Raw genomic sequence first — 17,121 nt, 5'->3', positions numbered from 1 at the left:
GTGGAGTTCGAAATTTCCCAGCAAAAACTGATCACAGCTGTGTAGGAAACTGAGCTTTTGTTGCAGTTACCCCCTATTGCCATTGCAGGCTCCGTGACATGGTGCAAACCATGAGTGAAAACATGAAATGATTCACTTCTGTGCCATGCCAAAGTCACTGCATCTAATATATGCAAGTCACCCCAAGAGCAGGCGTTTGAGCCCTAAGGCAGGGTGCATTATATTTTATTTGAGGACATATCTGCATGAGCAGATGTGCCCCTGTGATGTCTAGTTATATTACTAGATAATGCAAGTGAACAGGGTAATCCTCTTAAGATATGTACTGGGCAATGATCAAAACGAGTTCCCCAGCTACATATTGACTTCACTGAAACATGGTGTTTGCTATCAAACACTTCATATTAATAAACCCACACTGAATCCCGTGATAGATTTATTAATACATGCACCCAGAGGGCACGTTTAGAGGTGCCCCCTCAAAACCTGTCAACTACCATTGTGCTGACGTACTGGTCTTAGCCAGCCTGCTGCCGCAGAGGAGATTCTGACCCTAAGGGGTTAGGGCCTTTGCTTTCAGGAGGTCAGAAATTAAGCCTGCTGGGTCGGAGGGTGTTTACACCCCCTCCCTCGGGATGACCTGCGAATTTGCATTTCAAGGCAGGGGGCTTCAAATAGCCCACCGCCTTTGGTATGTGAATGTTGTTTCCCTCACAGGAGTGGATGCTGACATCTACCTCGCCCCTCCACTTTGGGGTCTGAACAAGTTAGGAAAATTAGCTATGCATGTGGTGTGTTGCACTGCCATACTGGTCACACCTCTAGGGTGACCAGCTGGAAGTGAATACCACTTTAGAGATTCCACCATCTTGTGTGTGGTGGAATTAGAATTTCTGGGACTGGGTGATGCTCACTCCTCAGTTCCATATCAAAAGAACTGTACTATTAGAGCAAGCCAAAACCAACCCGCTACATGACCTTGCATATGCACTCTTATCAAATCAAGATGAGTGCAGTTGGAACCTTAGTCACTGGCCTCTCCTCTATAGAGCTCGTCATAATCAACTTGTCACAGGACATTGCAACATGAACTTTGTCAAACTATCTGATTGCTGTTTGCACTTTATTCACTGGTTCCTCCTGTACAAAAGACTCTCGTGAACTAAATAGGAATACTCCAGGCTTGCGAAGCTAAATATATCAGCCTGCAGACGTCACCAACCAGCCCACCATGACCTGGCTGACCCGGACAGGGGGACTAGAATAAGCCAAAATTAACGTGTCACACAATATTGTAATAGGCGCTTTTTATGTATTAATCTGATTTTAAAGGCACATTCACTTTTAGAATATATTAAATTGGTGGAAGTAAGCATGACTTGGCTAAACAAGATATCACCTGAGTTCATGCAGTTTTAACTGTTTCTATTGACGTTTGTTATATGGTGATAGATACATTTTTATTGTTTCAAATTATTTAAAACTATCTACTATGTAGTGTAACTCGGTCTTGTGAGAAAGTGCCATCTTTCTTGCATTGTATGCCCCCACTTTTTGCTGAATTGCTGAATGTAGTTTGAGTGTGCCCTGGACCCCTGCCAATCAGGTGCCCAGGGCCTATGTTCCTTCCCTAAAAACCAAATTGGCAAACCCTGGCCACATGTCAGCCCCTGGTAAATGGTACCTTAGGTACCCAGGGCCTTGTGACTAGGGAAGGCCTCTAAGGGCTGCAGCACTCATTGTGCCACCCTTAGAAGCCCTGTACCCTAACACACACACACTGCCCTTGCAGGCTGAGTGTCTGGGTACAAGACAAAACAAAGAGTCGACATGGCACACATCCTTGTGTGCCATGCCCGCCACCTACACTGCCCTGGCATACATCAGCCACCCCTCTAGCTGGGTGCCCTATGCCAGTGGTGTGGGCACAGGAGCCCTGTGCCCCTACAGACCCAGGTACATTCCTGGGCACTGTAAGTGCAGTGCTGCCATTTAAGGGTACATGGTGCTGAGAGCTCGTCAAACACGAACTCCACAGCACCATAATGGCAACACTGAAGACTGAGAAGTTTGGTATCAAACTTCTCAGCACATTAAACCCACACTGATGCCAGTGTGAGATTTAATGTACCAAGCACCCCAGAGGGCATCTTAGAGATGTCCCCTGAAACCTAACCTACAATCCACGTCTGGTCTGAGAGGCTGCCTAGGCTGCCACACAGCAGACATGTTGCTGGACCCCTGGGTAGGAGAGCCCCTGCTCTCCTGGGCCTGCCACAATGCACATCCTGGGCGAGGTGCTAGATCGCCTCCCCCAGGATGGGCAGGGGGAAGCTTCAAAGGCATGCCGCCTCTGCGAGCTTCCCCAGGCCACTGCAACCCCCCACTCTGGCGGGAAGCTTGGCCGGAAACCCCAAATAAGGACAGGGGATGTGCCAGCCTGCCAACCCCACCCCTCAGGTGGGGGGGAGGTGAGGTGAAGCACATCTCCGGGCTCTCGCCTTCTTGAAGATGGGAAGCCCTGCCCAATCAGGACTAGGCTACTGCCCCCCTCCCTCAGGAGAGAGGCAGGATAGGGGGTGTACCCACCCCAGGACAGGGACCCATTGGTCCCTGCCCTTCACCTACCTGTAACGCCCATAAATCGAGTATTTAGGGGCACCCTGGACCTTCCTTCCCCAGATTCTGAAATACAAAGAAGAGCAAGAAGAAAGAAGACCTGCCCTGCAGCTGCTAAGAAGAGGAAGACACCAACTGCTTTGGCCCCAGCCCTACCGGCCTGTCGACCCTCGAACCTGCTCCTGCTCCAACCCGGCATCTCTTGTGGCCAGCACCCTCACAAACCCCGGAGGACCTGGCTACCTTTTGGCTCTAAGCCCCTGGGACTCCCATGAATAGAGGCTCTACTCAAAATCTGCTTCTAATCCCTGGCATCAGCCTGGAACCGCGAACCCTTCTCACTCTGCACCCTCCAAGCCTGGCCTGTGCCGGAGTGAACAAAGAGCACGAGGACGACCCCACGGCGACTGTGACCCCGAGTCCGGCACCCAAGGACTTCCCTCGACGCTCCTGACGAAGCCTGCAGCCTCAGAACCAGGTGCCCCCCCAACCGCGATCAACAGAGGGTAAGATTTCCCGACACCAAAAGGCACCCCTGCACCCAGTGCCCCGCGGCCCCCTGTGCCCAACTCCGGGGTACCTACCTATCCTCCAACTACCCAACTTACCTCGGGAAGTGGTGGTGACACCTGAAGAATCTTCGTCCCCTAGCCTGCAGTCTTTTTCTAAACCGGAGCTTTCCCATTGAAATCAATTGAGCGCCCGAAGGCTCCAAAGCACCCTGCACCCAGCCGCCCGAGTGGCCCTGGCAGTGTAACCTCTACACCTATCTACTTCCCCATTTGCCCTGAGCTAGTGACCAGGAGCCCAGCTCCCACAGCCGCGTGGCCTGCTAATCAGCAGCCACCAACCAAGGCCCCCCTGCCTCCCATAGGATAACATTGGGCCTAACTCTCTCTGCACCCGGCTGCCCCTGTGCCGCTGAGGGTGTAACAACTATACCTATCTGACCCTGGGAGACCCCTGAGTCTATGCCGACAACCTTAACTGTGCCAGTCGAGGACTTACCTTAAAGCCGATAGCTCAATTTTCTCCATAGGGTAACATTGACTGGTTTTTCCTGAAATTTCTTCTAAGTGTGGACTTTTCAAAACTTAAAATATTCACCAAAAATCAGCCGAGTAATGAAAATACTCACCTGCTATTAGGTGAGCTCCCAGTGCTGGATCTTGATACTCAGCACTGACTGATATTCACAACCGTACTTACCAGTAACCCAATTTTCTTCCATAGGAAACCATTGACTGTTTTTCTGTGAAATTTCTTCTAAGTGTCGATTTCTGCAAACTTTAAATATTCTTTAAAAATCGTATAAATTGTGAAAACTTAATTACTTACCTGTTTTGGATAAAGGTCCCAGTACTGAGTCTAGGCACCCAGTACTGGATTACAAAAGTAACGAGAACATACTATACCTGCAACTTGAATTTTCTTCCATAGGGAATTATTGCCTGTTTTCTATGAAATATTTTCTGGATCAACTTTTAAAATAGCAAAATATTGTCTAAAAATCATAACAATAACTATGTCGACTTTTTTCACTTGATTCTAAGTACTGACCCAGGATTGAATCTAGGATCCAGTCCTGGAATCCCAAAAGTAATCCTAAAAGTAAGCTGTTGCAAATAACTTGAAACTTTCATTGAACTCCATGCATGATTGTGTTTAAAATTGTGTTGCCTATTGCAACCACTTGTAACTTTCTACAAAAGTCAATTGCATATTGCTAAAGTATTTATATAAAGCATCTCATTCTGAGAAAGTATATTTTAATACCTATTGTTGGTTCTAAAATAAAACAAGCATATATTTTTTATATATAAACCATTGGCCTAGAGTTCAGTTATTGAGTGTGTGAGATCATTTGCTGACTGAGTGTGTGCAACAAATGCTTTACACTGTCCTCTGATACTGCCTTACTGCTTGACCATGCTACCACTTTAGAGAGTAAGGTTATATCTAACTTTAGCCTCTGCCAAACCTCTGGGGACTGTGGACTCTGTACACCCTGTACCTATTTGGGAACAGTATATACAGAGCCACTTTCTCACAGGTCTGCATCAGCGAGTTTGAATGATGGCGACTTGATCACTTGGTTATAGATCTGACAGAGGTGTCCATACATGGCCAGTTTATGTGTGGTTCGCTGCTTAAGCTTCCCTACCTGTAGTGCAATCTGCCTTTGCTACTAGGCTTTCTATTTAAGGTGGCTCTGTGTTTAGCATGGTCTCTTGCAGTATGAGTATAATAACACCTGATACAGTGAGTGGCTTATGTGTGCCTTTTGTCTGTAAGAAGGTTTCTTCCTCATTGGACGCTGGTCTGAGATGCATAGTAACAGAATTCAGTTGGCCAGCTATTTCCGGGAGACGTTTACTTAAATTCCTGTTCTGAATTACCCGGAGTGCAGGAATTATTCAACAAAACATTAAAGGCTATTTAATTACCAAGAACACATACAATCTACACTTACTATATGCACCCACACTACTGTAAAAACATCTTAGTCATTCTTATTTGCTACATTTCACTGCCTAAAATTAAAGCTGTTTTTTTACTGTCTTTGGGTGAACTTGTTTCTTTCACATCCTAGATAAGGTTGTTTACTTTTTACGGTTCTGGAAATTACGGGGCTAGCCCAATTTTCTCTTTTGCTATTATACAGTGAGGCATAGTATTTACTTGGATGGATGTGGCTACATAGATGCATACATACACACACTAGTAGCAATGGTATTATGATTGTTGATCACCCCAGAGACTGAAAGGAAATAAGATGAAATCAAAATTCCCATTGTCTACTATTCAAGACTCAAACAAGAACACCGCTTCCCCACTGACTACCAATTATTTTTTATTTCTCTGGGTGAATATTCTTCATTCAAACATATGTCTGCTAAAACAATCTTGTCCACTTACACAGAGATGTCCCCAGTAGAAACAGCGGAAAAGCTGGTGCCTTCTGTTTATAGAAGTAATATCATTTTGGTGAGAAAAAGCTGAGAGAGGTTGCTTTGTGCTTTCAACGTATGTAAAAACAGCAGTCTGGAAGCTCCTTGTTCTTGAATTTGATCAATAATGAATATTACATTTTACCTGAAATTAATGAAAAGTTTTCAACACAATTTTCCATTGTTAATACAGAAAAAGGTAATGCAGCTGTTAGCATCACAGGGACTTGTTATACACTTTTCCAACTCCAAGATGTGTTTTGGTTCTACATGTAGATATATATAAATTAATTCTGCGAGGATAGAAATTGTACTTGTTAATCAATGAGCATATCGTTTTTGCTGGAGTTGTTACATTCCATTTCAGTGCATCCAGGGGGACGTGAAGATCGTTCATGAGTTTAAAAAAAATAAATCATAGGACCATAGCCCATTCATGGCCACGAGTTGAATTTGTATTTCAACTGAGCTCCACCCACACAGTTCAATAGGAGTTGCAATTGTGTGATTGAAATCTCAGCTACGATCCCCAGTAGGGCAGTACATCAACTCTGTGCCCTCTCCAATAGGAGACTTGAATATCTAAAGTTCCCCCAGAAGGTTATATTTACCCCACTAGTTAGATGCACATTTGAGTTCAGCAGTTCTCACCCCCCACTATTCACTGTACAAAAAGTTTTAAGTACTCATACCAGATTCCATTTTGCTTGTTTGTTGCCATTTTGCATGTTTATTGCCTTGTTTTGTTAGTAGGTTAAGCCCCCGGGACGCATGTCCCCCAAGAATTATCCATACGGTTCCCAAGGTCATAGCTCCCTACCTCACATGCATCTTTAACAACTCACTTAGCACAGGATACTTCCCAGAAGAGTGAAAGGTCGCTTCGATCCTCCCACTTCTGAAAAAACCCAATTTAGATGCTAATGACAACAACTATAGGACGATGTCCCGTTTGCCATTTTCAGCTAAGGTAATGGAAAAGTCTGTCAATCAGGACTTGACCAACTTTATAAATGCTAACCTGATCCTGGATGCCACACAGTTTGGATTCTGTAGTCATCACAGCACAGAGCTTGCACTAATCACCGCCACTGAGGAAATAAGACAGACCATAGATGGCGGGGTGAACGCAGCCCTATTCCTACTAGATCTCTCGGCCACGTTCGACACGGTCAACCACACAGTCCTTGTTGACAGCCTTGCCTCTAGGAATTGAGGCTAAAGCCCTGAATTTCTTGACATCTTTTCTAACAGATTTTCACAGAGATTTGTGTCACCATCCTTCTCGCAGCCACGTCGGGTGCCACAGGGGTCTTCTTTGAGTCTCAGCTTTTTAATCTGTCACCCCGCTAGCGGCACTGATTAAATCCCATTGCTTTTCCTTGTTTGCCGACGATACGCAGATCATCATATCGGTAGCTGGTAATCCAGATGCCCCTGCAGTTCAATTTCATGACTGCATCATCAAATACTGAGGTCCTGTTATTTGGAAATAACGCCTCATTTTTGGGCTCCCAATTGGAGGCCTCAGAAGCTTGGTACTCTTCTCACTCCAAGTGCTAAGGTGAAAAACCTGGGGATGTTTTTTGATATCAAACTATCTTTTGAAGGCCAGATAAACCACATAACCTCATCATGCTTCTAAATTCTGAAACTTCACATAAAGGTTCTGCCTTATATTCCGCTGGCACTACAAAAGACTGTAGTCGCTGCCCTTGTTGTATCTAAACTGGATTATTCTAACAGTTTGTTTACCAACATCCAAAAACGCTTTCTGAATAAGCTTCAGGCGCTTCCAAATGTAGCACCACGCTTGTTTCTGGGCATTCCTAAAGACAATTCTGCGTTCAAGCTTTGGGTGAGTTACACTGGCTCACCATTGATAAACGCATCCATTCTAAGGCCTCTGCATACCCTTCAAGTCCCTACTTGGCCAGGTCCAGAGTATCTGAAACAAAATTTCAATGATTTTTTTTTTTTTGAATGAATATTGTATTGAGTTTCTCTAACCCAACGTACCAATAAATCACTGTTACACACAATAATATGTAACCGATCCAACCATCAATATACATAACAGGAGAAATCGGTTCAACAACATTTACTACCCTATCCCCCCCCTCTACCGCCCTCTCTACCCCCACCCCCCGCTGTCAGCATGCCCGCGTCGACCCCTCCTGAGCCTAGCCATTAAACACCCTGGGATCCAAGGCAGTCGAGCTAAAATCAAGGGAATGGCCATCCTCCTTGTTCGCAGAGGACCAGAGACTCCCCTTCCCCAGCCATATGCACTCCAGGGCCACGCCCCGATCACCCAACCTCTTCTCAGTACTTAGTGCAGACGCCGACTCCACTAAAGCATGCCTAGGTGGTCGCGTCCGTGGTAGCCTCCCCGCCAGTCCCAAAGGGCCCCACCCGAGGTCCCGCAACCTGATCAGTGTCTACAGGACCCCCATCCCCCTCATCCAGCTCCTCCATAGAACGAAGCCCCTCTACTAGAACTCCCCATGCCCTTGCCGCATCCAGCGCCTTGTCATTAGAAGCCCGCCGGGCCAGTTGTAGCCGAAGCATCCCTTCGCTCCCCGCCCATGCCAGGAAACCCGCCTTCCATCTCCTAAAGCTCGGCCCAGCCTTCCCCTTCCAGTGCGTGGTGAGCTCCCTTTTCGCCATTATCAACCCCAAATCATAGAATTTGCTCGTAATTTTAGTACTGGGGGTGTGTGCGAACCAGAGCAGAAGGCAAGTCCCCATCTCCACTGCCAACTCGCGCTGAGTCACTCGATTCAGACACGCCACCACATCCAACCAATAGGAGCCTAAACCCAGGCAAGACCAAAACATATGACCGAAATCAGCACCTTCCACCCTGCACCGGGGACATGGGGATTGGGTGCCTCCAAAGTACTGCAAGATTTTTACCGGAGTTAAGTAGGCCCTGTGGAGAGTGAAGAATTGGACCATTTGAAATCTAGCGTTGCGTGTGCCCTTCCAGGCTCTTCGCAACAGCTGCGGCCATGTCGTCTCAGGGATGGGCCTTCCAAGATCCCCCTCCCATTTACCCCGCAAGGCATCCAAGGAGGCAAGCTTCTCGGTGGACAGTCGCCTATAAAGACAAGTAATGGCCTTAAACGTACCCGCCGCCATAGTGACGTATTGGCACCCCAAAGAGGTTGGGGGTTCCGACAGGCCCATCCCCCATTGTTTCTGAATCCCGGATACCAAGGCAGCGTGTAAAAGATAATCCCCCTTGGTAGATCATAAGCCCCCTGCAATTCCAGGAAGGGCAACAGGACGCCGTCTCTGTATAAGTCTCCAATCATGTGGACCCCACACTCTTCCCAACCAGCCAACGCCGACCAATCCCCACCATGTGGGAGGGCCGTACACATGCCCAAAGGAATCTCTGGGGCATAAGGAGCCAAGAATCCCGCCCGCTTCTGACTACGAATCCAACACAGCCGCAGTGTGCGCTCCTCGAGGGTGAGCTGGTCCAACCTGAGCCTCTGCTGAAGCACAATCAAGGACAACACATGTCGGGGGATGAGCCTGCCTTGGGGACCATCAGGGCCTCTAAACTCACGCGCCACCACCTGGGTAAGCCACTGCAGCTGTGCTGCCAAGTAGTACCATTCAAAATCTGGGGCCGCCAGCGCCCCCTCCTCTCTCGGTCTCATCAGAGTGGCCAAGGCCACCTGCCGTCTACCCGATCCCCAGATAAATCCTGTCATTAATGTCCGAAGCGTCTTAAAAAAGGGGGCCGGGATCCATATCGGTAGGGTACGAAAAAAGTAGAGCAGTCGCGGCAGCGCTATCATCTTCAGCAGCGCTACTCGCCCGGCTACTGAAAGAGGGAGCGTGCGCCAGAACGCCATACTGCCTTTGAGCCCCCTCAGCGCGCTACCCACATTCCCCTCAAAAAGGTCGGCGGGAGCATGAAATATGCGGACACCTAGATACAGCAAGCAGGCAGGTTCCCACCTCCGGTCTTCCAGCGTCGGGGGCATCGGAACTCCAGGGGACAACGGGAATAGGCAAGTCTTCGCCCAATTCACCTGCAGCCCCGACAAATGACCAAAGTCCCGGAGCAGAGTTCTGGCACCTCGTAAAGAGTCTCCCGCATCAGCCAGATATAACAGGAGGTCATCCGCGTACAGGGATATGTAATGGAGCTCCCCACGCAGCGAAACACCCTCATATGCCCGCCCCCGTCGGGCATGCGCCGCAAGGGGTTCTATTGCTAGTGCGAACAAGAGTGGGGATAGAGAACAGAACAACATTTCAATGATATACCCCTACGGGACTTCTCAGCTCTTCCTCTAGCGGAAATTTAATCATCCCTAAAATTAAAAAAGCCACTTGGGGTGGAAAGAGTTGCATAGCATGTACAGCAAAGCTGTGGAATTGACTACACTTAAGAACAATTCAAATCTTTTGGAATTTCGGAAAAGTTTGAAGGCCTGGTTATTGAACAATTTGTACTTCCTCTTTGCCTCTATTGTATGCTGTGCTCTCTTGGTTTGATTCAGCGTCTAGATACCTCTGTGTGATAGCCGCGCTGTATAAATTCTATTTTCATTTCAATGATATTTTCACCTACTTGATGGTTGAGTCCAATCTAGTTGCACAGCGTGAGGGGCTCAAATTCCCGCTCTTTTCAATGTCAACTTCTCTTATAACGGGCCTCACCAGCAGGCCTCCTCTTGAAACGAGAATACCTGTACAGCATCAGTGAAGCAAGTCCTGTATAACTTGGTTGTCAATTGCTTCCCCTTCAACAGCAATGTGGCTCTTCTCTAACATCAGCAGCACAAATTCTTTGGCTCATAACTGATTACCAAATTGCATTGTAGTGCTCATTTTTGCAACAACTTGGAGGTCACACAAACTGCACAGAGCCAGGGGACCCTCTCACAGCACAGGTCTCCCCTGGTTTTGCTCTAGTCTTTCTCTGGTTGTTTCTCACGCCAGATACTTCAGGCCCTCTTTCCTTCTGCAGTACCAACAAAAACCTTCATTTTCTCGGCAGACAGGTTTCTTGTCACTAGGCAGCTCCTTAAACAAAGTGCAGACCTCCGGTGATGCCCCCTCGCCTCCGGTAGACTGGCTTTCAGGCAAACACCAGCAGTGGTCACACAGCAGTTCTACCAGTACTCTGCACAGCATTCCCTTCCTTGGTTATGAAGGACTTGGAACTGGATCAGCATGAGGTCGTTTGGGTCCCATAATTTATTTATTTTTTTACACATTTTCTAGACAGGTGTGTGGATCCACTGTCTCATATTTAAGAACCGTTTTGAGACGGTTATTTTTTAAGCCTCTCTTTCAGGCTGCTTTCCAGCTAGTGTTTGTAAAAAGTGCTGCTTCTCACAGCTGGTAGCATTGTGGTTGACTCCAAAACTGGATCATCCACAAAACAGGCTCATTGAATTGTTGGGCTTATGCACCTTGCTGCCATCAGCCTCTCTGAATCAGAGAGAGACAAATGGTCAGGCCTGACGTGGACATTTCCTCATCAAGCACAACAGAAACTGGAGTTCAACCACTTACCCTATTAATCTACCACCTATTAATCTACCAAATATAAGTGATCCGAACTAATCAGCAGTGCCTTGCTAACAAGACCTAATGACATTTCTAACTGTAGCCCTGTCTTTTTCCTCCTCACATATTATAGCGTCTGGATCTCTACCATCCAGCCACAGCAATGAAGGCAATTGTTTCTTGTACCTTGCCAAACAAAGGGCATCTAAAATGGACCCACTGGCTTTATTACTTGGACTTGCTCATGCACAGTCCCTCTGCTTTGCATGTACTCTGCATACACACTGGATTTACGGCCAGAATGTCAGCACAAAGTTCTAGGCATTCACATAACCGCAGAACCTTACACAAGAGAGGTATGTAAGCCACACACTTGGTGAAACAGAAAACCGGTGTGGGCACACTAGCAATTCCAAAAACATGGTATACTGCCACCACCTCTTATGCTACACCCAGGAAAGGGACTGTAGTACTCTGTCCACTACAAGGTCACCCTTGGTGTGCCCCTCCAAGTGACAAGTTGGGTCAAGAACCTCAAAGTAGTCTAGGACAGGCCTAGGCCTCTGTGCACATGTTTAGATTAGCATGATACTAGTGCTACGTTCTCTGGGGGAACTTCCATCCCCTGCTCCAGAGTCACAGAGGTTGGATAGCTAACCCCCTGGCACAAGAACTAGTCAATATGCCAATACAAATTAGAAATCCAGAAAATCCAGGACTGCAATCAACGCACGACCCATTGAGCAATACTGTGTAGGAAGTACACTTGCGGAATGCAAATGGTCCACTTTACCTGATGCATGCCTCATTGATTAGAAGGGCCAGTCTCCTAAATCTGAAACTGATTTTGCAGCTGCTCTGAATCTTGAATCTAAGATGCTTTGGGAATCTCCATGATTTTGATGTAGGAATTCTTCAGTAATTAGTAATCCTCACAGGATAGAGTGATAGGTAAAGGGGGGGGGGGGCATAGCGATTATCTAGCGTGATCACTTTAAAGTACATGTGGAGATGATCTCTGCTCTGCCTGCAGAAGCATTACACTTCTGCATAAAGTTAAATAACCTCCAGACATTTCAGGGGATACTAATCTACCGTCCACCTGGCACCAAAGCAGCTTTTTCCCAAGCCCTCCTGACCCTCTTAGAGTCATACATTGACTCTCACCCCCTCACAATTCTTGGGGATTTCAATTACCACCTAGAATGTAAAAACAACATACTACTAGGCTGCTAGACAATCTCGCGGCCTTCAGCCTAAACCAACTTCTAACTGAACCCACTCACCAGGCAGGACACACTTTAGATGGGATTTTCACAAACAACCCTGACATCACCCTGACCAGCCTGTTAGCCCTGCCATGGACAGATCACAAGGCTTTATACTTCAACCTTAAAGCCACGCGGCTACATCTTGGTGCACAGGCTAAATCATCCAAGGTATTAATCGGGCGTTGGGACAAACTCAAGGGCGGAGACTTTGAATTGGCTCTTGACCATTTCCCCGCTATCCCAGAAATCAACAACTGGGCAGCCCTGCAGTTCAATGACTGGTTACTGTCAGCAGCCGATCAGGTTGCACCCAGGAAATTAGTGACGGTCAAGAGTGTCAAGACATCGTCACCTTGGTACACCCCAGAGCTTAAATGCTTAAAGATTAGCTGCAGAAGAGCTGAGTGCCTCTGGAGACAAGATTACGACAATCAAAAAAAATCTATACATAACCTTACCATTTCACAATACAAAGAGGCAATTACTGCCGCAAAAAACAGTTTTTTACAATTAAAATAAAGGAGGCGGGCAACTCCACAAAGGAATTGTTTAAATCTATTAATATGCTAGCCAAACCTCAACAGGACAACGCTTTCAAGCCTGATCAAACTCTATGCAATAGACTGGCTGGGTATTTTCAAGAGAAGGTGCAAGGAATTTATAATGACTTTCTAAGTGCCCCAGGACCTCGTGATACGATAATACCTAGGGCACGCCCCCACTGTAGGCTAACCTGTTTTCAGCCAATAAACAGCGTGGAAGCACAAAAACTGCTACTTTCCATAAAATCTGGTGCACCTACTGATCCCTGTCCCCCTTCTATTATGCATCAAGCTGCCCATAAGATCTGTGAGAGTCTTACCCCAATCCTGAATCAAGTCTTAGTCTCCGGCTGTTATCCAGAAATCTGGAAAATGGCATCAATCACACCCCTTTTAAAGAAATCAATCCTAGACCCTAATGATCCTAAAAACTACCGCCCCATTGCTGGCCTAACAATTGTGGCTAATGTTTTAGAGAAACAACTGAACACAGTGCTGGCCGAATACCTGGATGTAAACAACCTGCTGGACATCTCTCAACATGGCTTCCGCTCACGCCATTCCACTGAATCTGCCTTAATCCTTGCCGCCGAAGAGATCCGCAGGTTGATAGATGAGGGAGGGCGGTCCTCGTGCTCCTTGATCTACACAGTGAACCATACTGTTCTGGTGCAGCAGCTGAGGGACATAGGGGTAGGGGGGCCGCCCTGGCCCTCCTGTCCTCCTTCTTGGAGGCAAGAGAGCAGAGGCTGTTCTGGGATGGTTTGAAGTCGGACAGTTTCCATCTTCCATGCGGTGTCCCACAGGGGTCCTCCCTCTCCCCGACCATGTTCAATCTTTACGTCACCCCTCTGGCCAATCTTGTCAGGAGGCAAGGCTTTGCTCTGGTCTCTTACGCTGATGATTTCCAACTTGTCATCTCTGTCACCAATCAGCCAGAGACCACAGCAGCCAGGTTCCATGCTTGTCTCATTGAGATCATGGCCTGGATGTGCCAGAGTTTTCTGACAATAAATACAGATAAGATAGAAGTGATGGTGTTTGGGCCGGGCCAGCCTCTGTGGAACCGGTCCTGGTGGCCAATTGAAACCAGAGAATGTCCCCGCCCAGTAGAGAAGGTCAGGAACTTGGGGATCATCTTCGATGATAAATTGAATTTTGGTTCCCATGTAAATAGCCTTACTTCATTGTGTTTTTTTACTCTTAAAAACCTTGAGAAAAATCTTTCCATACATCTCTCAAGAGCTACAAAAGACGGTGATGGTAGCTCTTTTTCTATCCAAACTGGATTATTGTAATGCTCTATTTCTGGGAATCGATAAATTCCAATTGCAAAAATTGCAATCCCTACAAAATGCTGCAGCGAGACTTCTCCTGGGCATACCCAGAGGACAGCCAACCTCTGCTGGAATTAAATCACTTCATTGGCTGCTCATCAAACAGCGCATAGAGTTTAAATCCTTAAGCCTTGTGCACAAGGCAATTCATGGTGGCGGTGCTGAGGACTTTCAAAAACTATTTTCACCTTACATTCCCTCACGCGTTCTCAGATCGGCTAGTCTAGTTCTCATTAAAACTACTAAGATAAGACGGGCGAGATGGGGGGGGCAGAGCAATAACACACTGTGCCACTTCCTATGAAGCTTCAACCCAACCTTCAGCTTTTCCAGAAGAGTCTGAAAACCTGGCTGTTTACAGCCGCATAGGCCTTCAATTATAGTGTACCTCTCCTGACCACACGCACCAGCGCCAAGACGTCACGGCAATCGAGCGCTATATAAGCATACAAACATAAACATAAACATTGTTACTGGGAGCCTAGATTGACTGAGTGTTCTTTCTTAGGTCCTGGACACCTGCTCGTAAGTGTGTTCTTTACAAATACCTTAAATACATTGATAATGTGACCTAACTCTGAGGTGCTCCTTATTTTATAGTGTGCTTTAAAAGATAGTCTTGTATTGTGGTTTCGTGATTTTTGTGTTACATTGTGGTGTCTTATATACTTCAGCATGTCCAGAGTGTAACTATATAGTTACAGCTTGGCCTGAACAATTTCTTTTCCCTGTGTCTTACAGGTGATTGGAAAAGGTAGTGAAAAATCAGAAGACAGTTCCATTGATGAGAAGTACTTGATTGCGACTTCAGAACAGCCGATTGCAGCCCTGCACCGAGGCGAGTGGCTTAAACCAGAGGACCTACCCATTCGCTATGCTGGTCTTTCAACTTGTTTCCGCCAGGAGGTCGGCTCTCATGGCCGAGACACCAGAGGCATCTTCCGGGTACATCAGTTTGAAAAGGTAAGGGGAGCCAATACAGTATATAGGAATGCTTCTGGTATGTGGGAGAGCAGAATGTCCTCTATGATCTAGTCACTTATCTTGTATTTGTAAAGTTAAACTGCCTTATGTTGTCTAAAAGCAGTACGATAGGGCAGGAGAGTAAAGGAGTAAACAGGAATGAGGCAGAAGCTTTGTAAATCAAATGATCTTCCCCAAAATGTTTATACACCACTAGACCGAAAAAATGTGTTCTGTTAGTAGCCTCTCTTTCGCATCTGGTCAGTATGGTGGAAGCAGGATGATGGAGGAGGGAGTAGTTTAGGGAAGGATGTAAAAATCAGGAGTAACCATGTGAGGAAATAGGACATAACACTGCATGGCTAGACAGTCCCTCTCTTTCCCACACTTGATGCCAGAGTAGTTCCTCAGCTCTTCACATATCCTTGGTGGTCTTGTCATTTCCTGGACCTGCCACTGGTGGCTTGTTGCAGAATCTGATGTTCTCTGAGAATTTGGTGTACATAATGAGGCCATCTGTCTGAGGCGTAGAAAATCTCTCATGAATGCAGTCCCTACAGTAATATGTTCATATCTGGGGGGGGGGGGGGAGGAGCTTGAATACAGGATGAAGTTTCTTCCAGCAGACTAGATAATGGGTTGAGAAGCATGTGCGAGTAATCGATAGACCCTATGCCGTCATTTGTTCAAATATGTTCCTTCGGGACATGCCGAATTGGAGAACCTTGTATACTTTATATATTACTGTATGTTCTGTATAGTTTATTGTATTGAATAGTTTTTTGACGCTTTGTGTGGCTGAGTAATACTATGAAAACTAAAGAACCAACAGTGGCATTTCCTCTGCATTATTTGCTAAGTGTATTCCTTCAACCGAGTCCAGTGTTTGAATTGAAAAATATTGTAATGGGAAACAGCCTTTATAACCATGCAATGGCAGTACCACACATAATTATAACTATAACGTCTGTAAAACCTATGCTTTTTTCAGTGAATTTCAAAGGTTTTTCAAATATCGAACTACTATTATGCTATTTGTCATTACTACTGTTTTTCTAACTTTTCAACTACATAAAATAAACTGCAAAACTATGTAATAGATTTCACAAATTACAGTGAGTTTTTAAATAATACAAAATGTAACATTCAGAAAACCATTTTTCTCCCTTTTTTTGCTGTCATCAGCTACTACTTAACTTCACTATTCACAGTGATGTCAGAGTAGTTTCATCATAAACAGCAGGGGGAAAAAAACAAATCCCTAATTCTCACAAATATAATGCAAAATAAACACAAATAGCACATCCAATACTATTTCCAATCTTCAAATTTTACCTTTACTTCGTAGTTTCTGTGAACATTTTCCCAATACACCAAATAATGTATCAAAAATTTCGCTTTGAAAGCATCCAGTATGAATTCCTTAAAGTATCTTTACACCTTCCCACAAAGCCAAATGGTGTATCTAAAATCTTTGTTTCAGAAATATCAAGTATGAGTTGGGTAATTCATATGGCAATCTCGGTTTCATTTCCGAGTGCGTATTGTTGCTGTGACTCCAACCATTATTACACTTTAAATAAACTGTATAATGTCCAATTGTGGTAGTACTTCCAGCATGGAAAACAATAGCAACTGTTGAAAAAGTTCTTCCAGAAATAGATACTTGAGTAGCACCAACATTTTTTAATTTTGGTTTCCACTTTTCTTCCATTTGGTCAACAGCGTTGTAGCATATAATCAAATTGTTTCCATATCTTTGTAGGCATAATGTCTGTAGACGTTGGCCGGGGTCTGGGACCCGGGGCGGGGCCCTCTGGGACCGCGGGGGAGACTGCATCGAATGAGGCCCCTTCAGCGTAGGTGGGAGGGGTCTGTGTCTGCACAAAGTATTGAG

The 17,121-nt window shown here is 46.0% G+C and overlaps 1 protein-coding gene across 1 annotated transcript in view; it reads left to right on the top strand.

Annotated features, from left to right (window-relative positions):
• The window catches only part of SARS1 (seryl-tRNA synthetase 1), a 214,531-nt gene that overhangs the window by 49,183 nt on the left and 148,227 nt on the right, over nucleotides 1–17,121 (top strand). The window contains exon 7 of the mRNA XM_085643409.1: nucleotides 15,003–15,224. Coding sequence (XP_085499535.1) covers nucleotides 15,003–15,224 — 222 coding nt within the window. The remainder of the gene's footprint in view (nucleotides 1–15,002; nucleotides 15,225–17,121) is intronic.

This window comes from Triturus cristatus, chromosome 1_1 (assembly GCF_964204655.1).
Source record: "Triturus cristatus chromosome 1_1, aTriCri1.1, whole genome shotgun sequence".
NCBI classification, from domain to species: Eukaryota; Metazoa; Chordata; class Amphibia; order Caudata; family Salamandridae; genus Triturus; species Triturus cristatus.
Note: the sequence above shows the minus strand (reverse complement) of the source record. Positions and strands in the feature narration are given on the sequence as shown.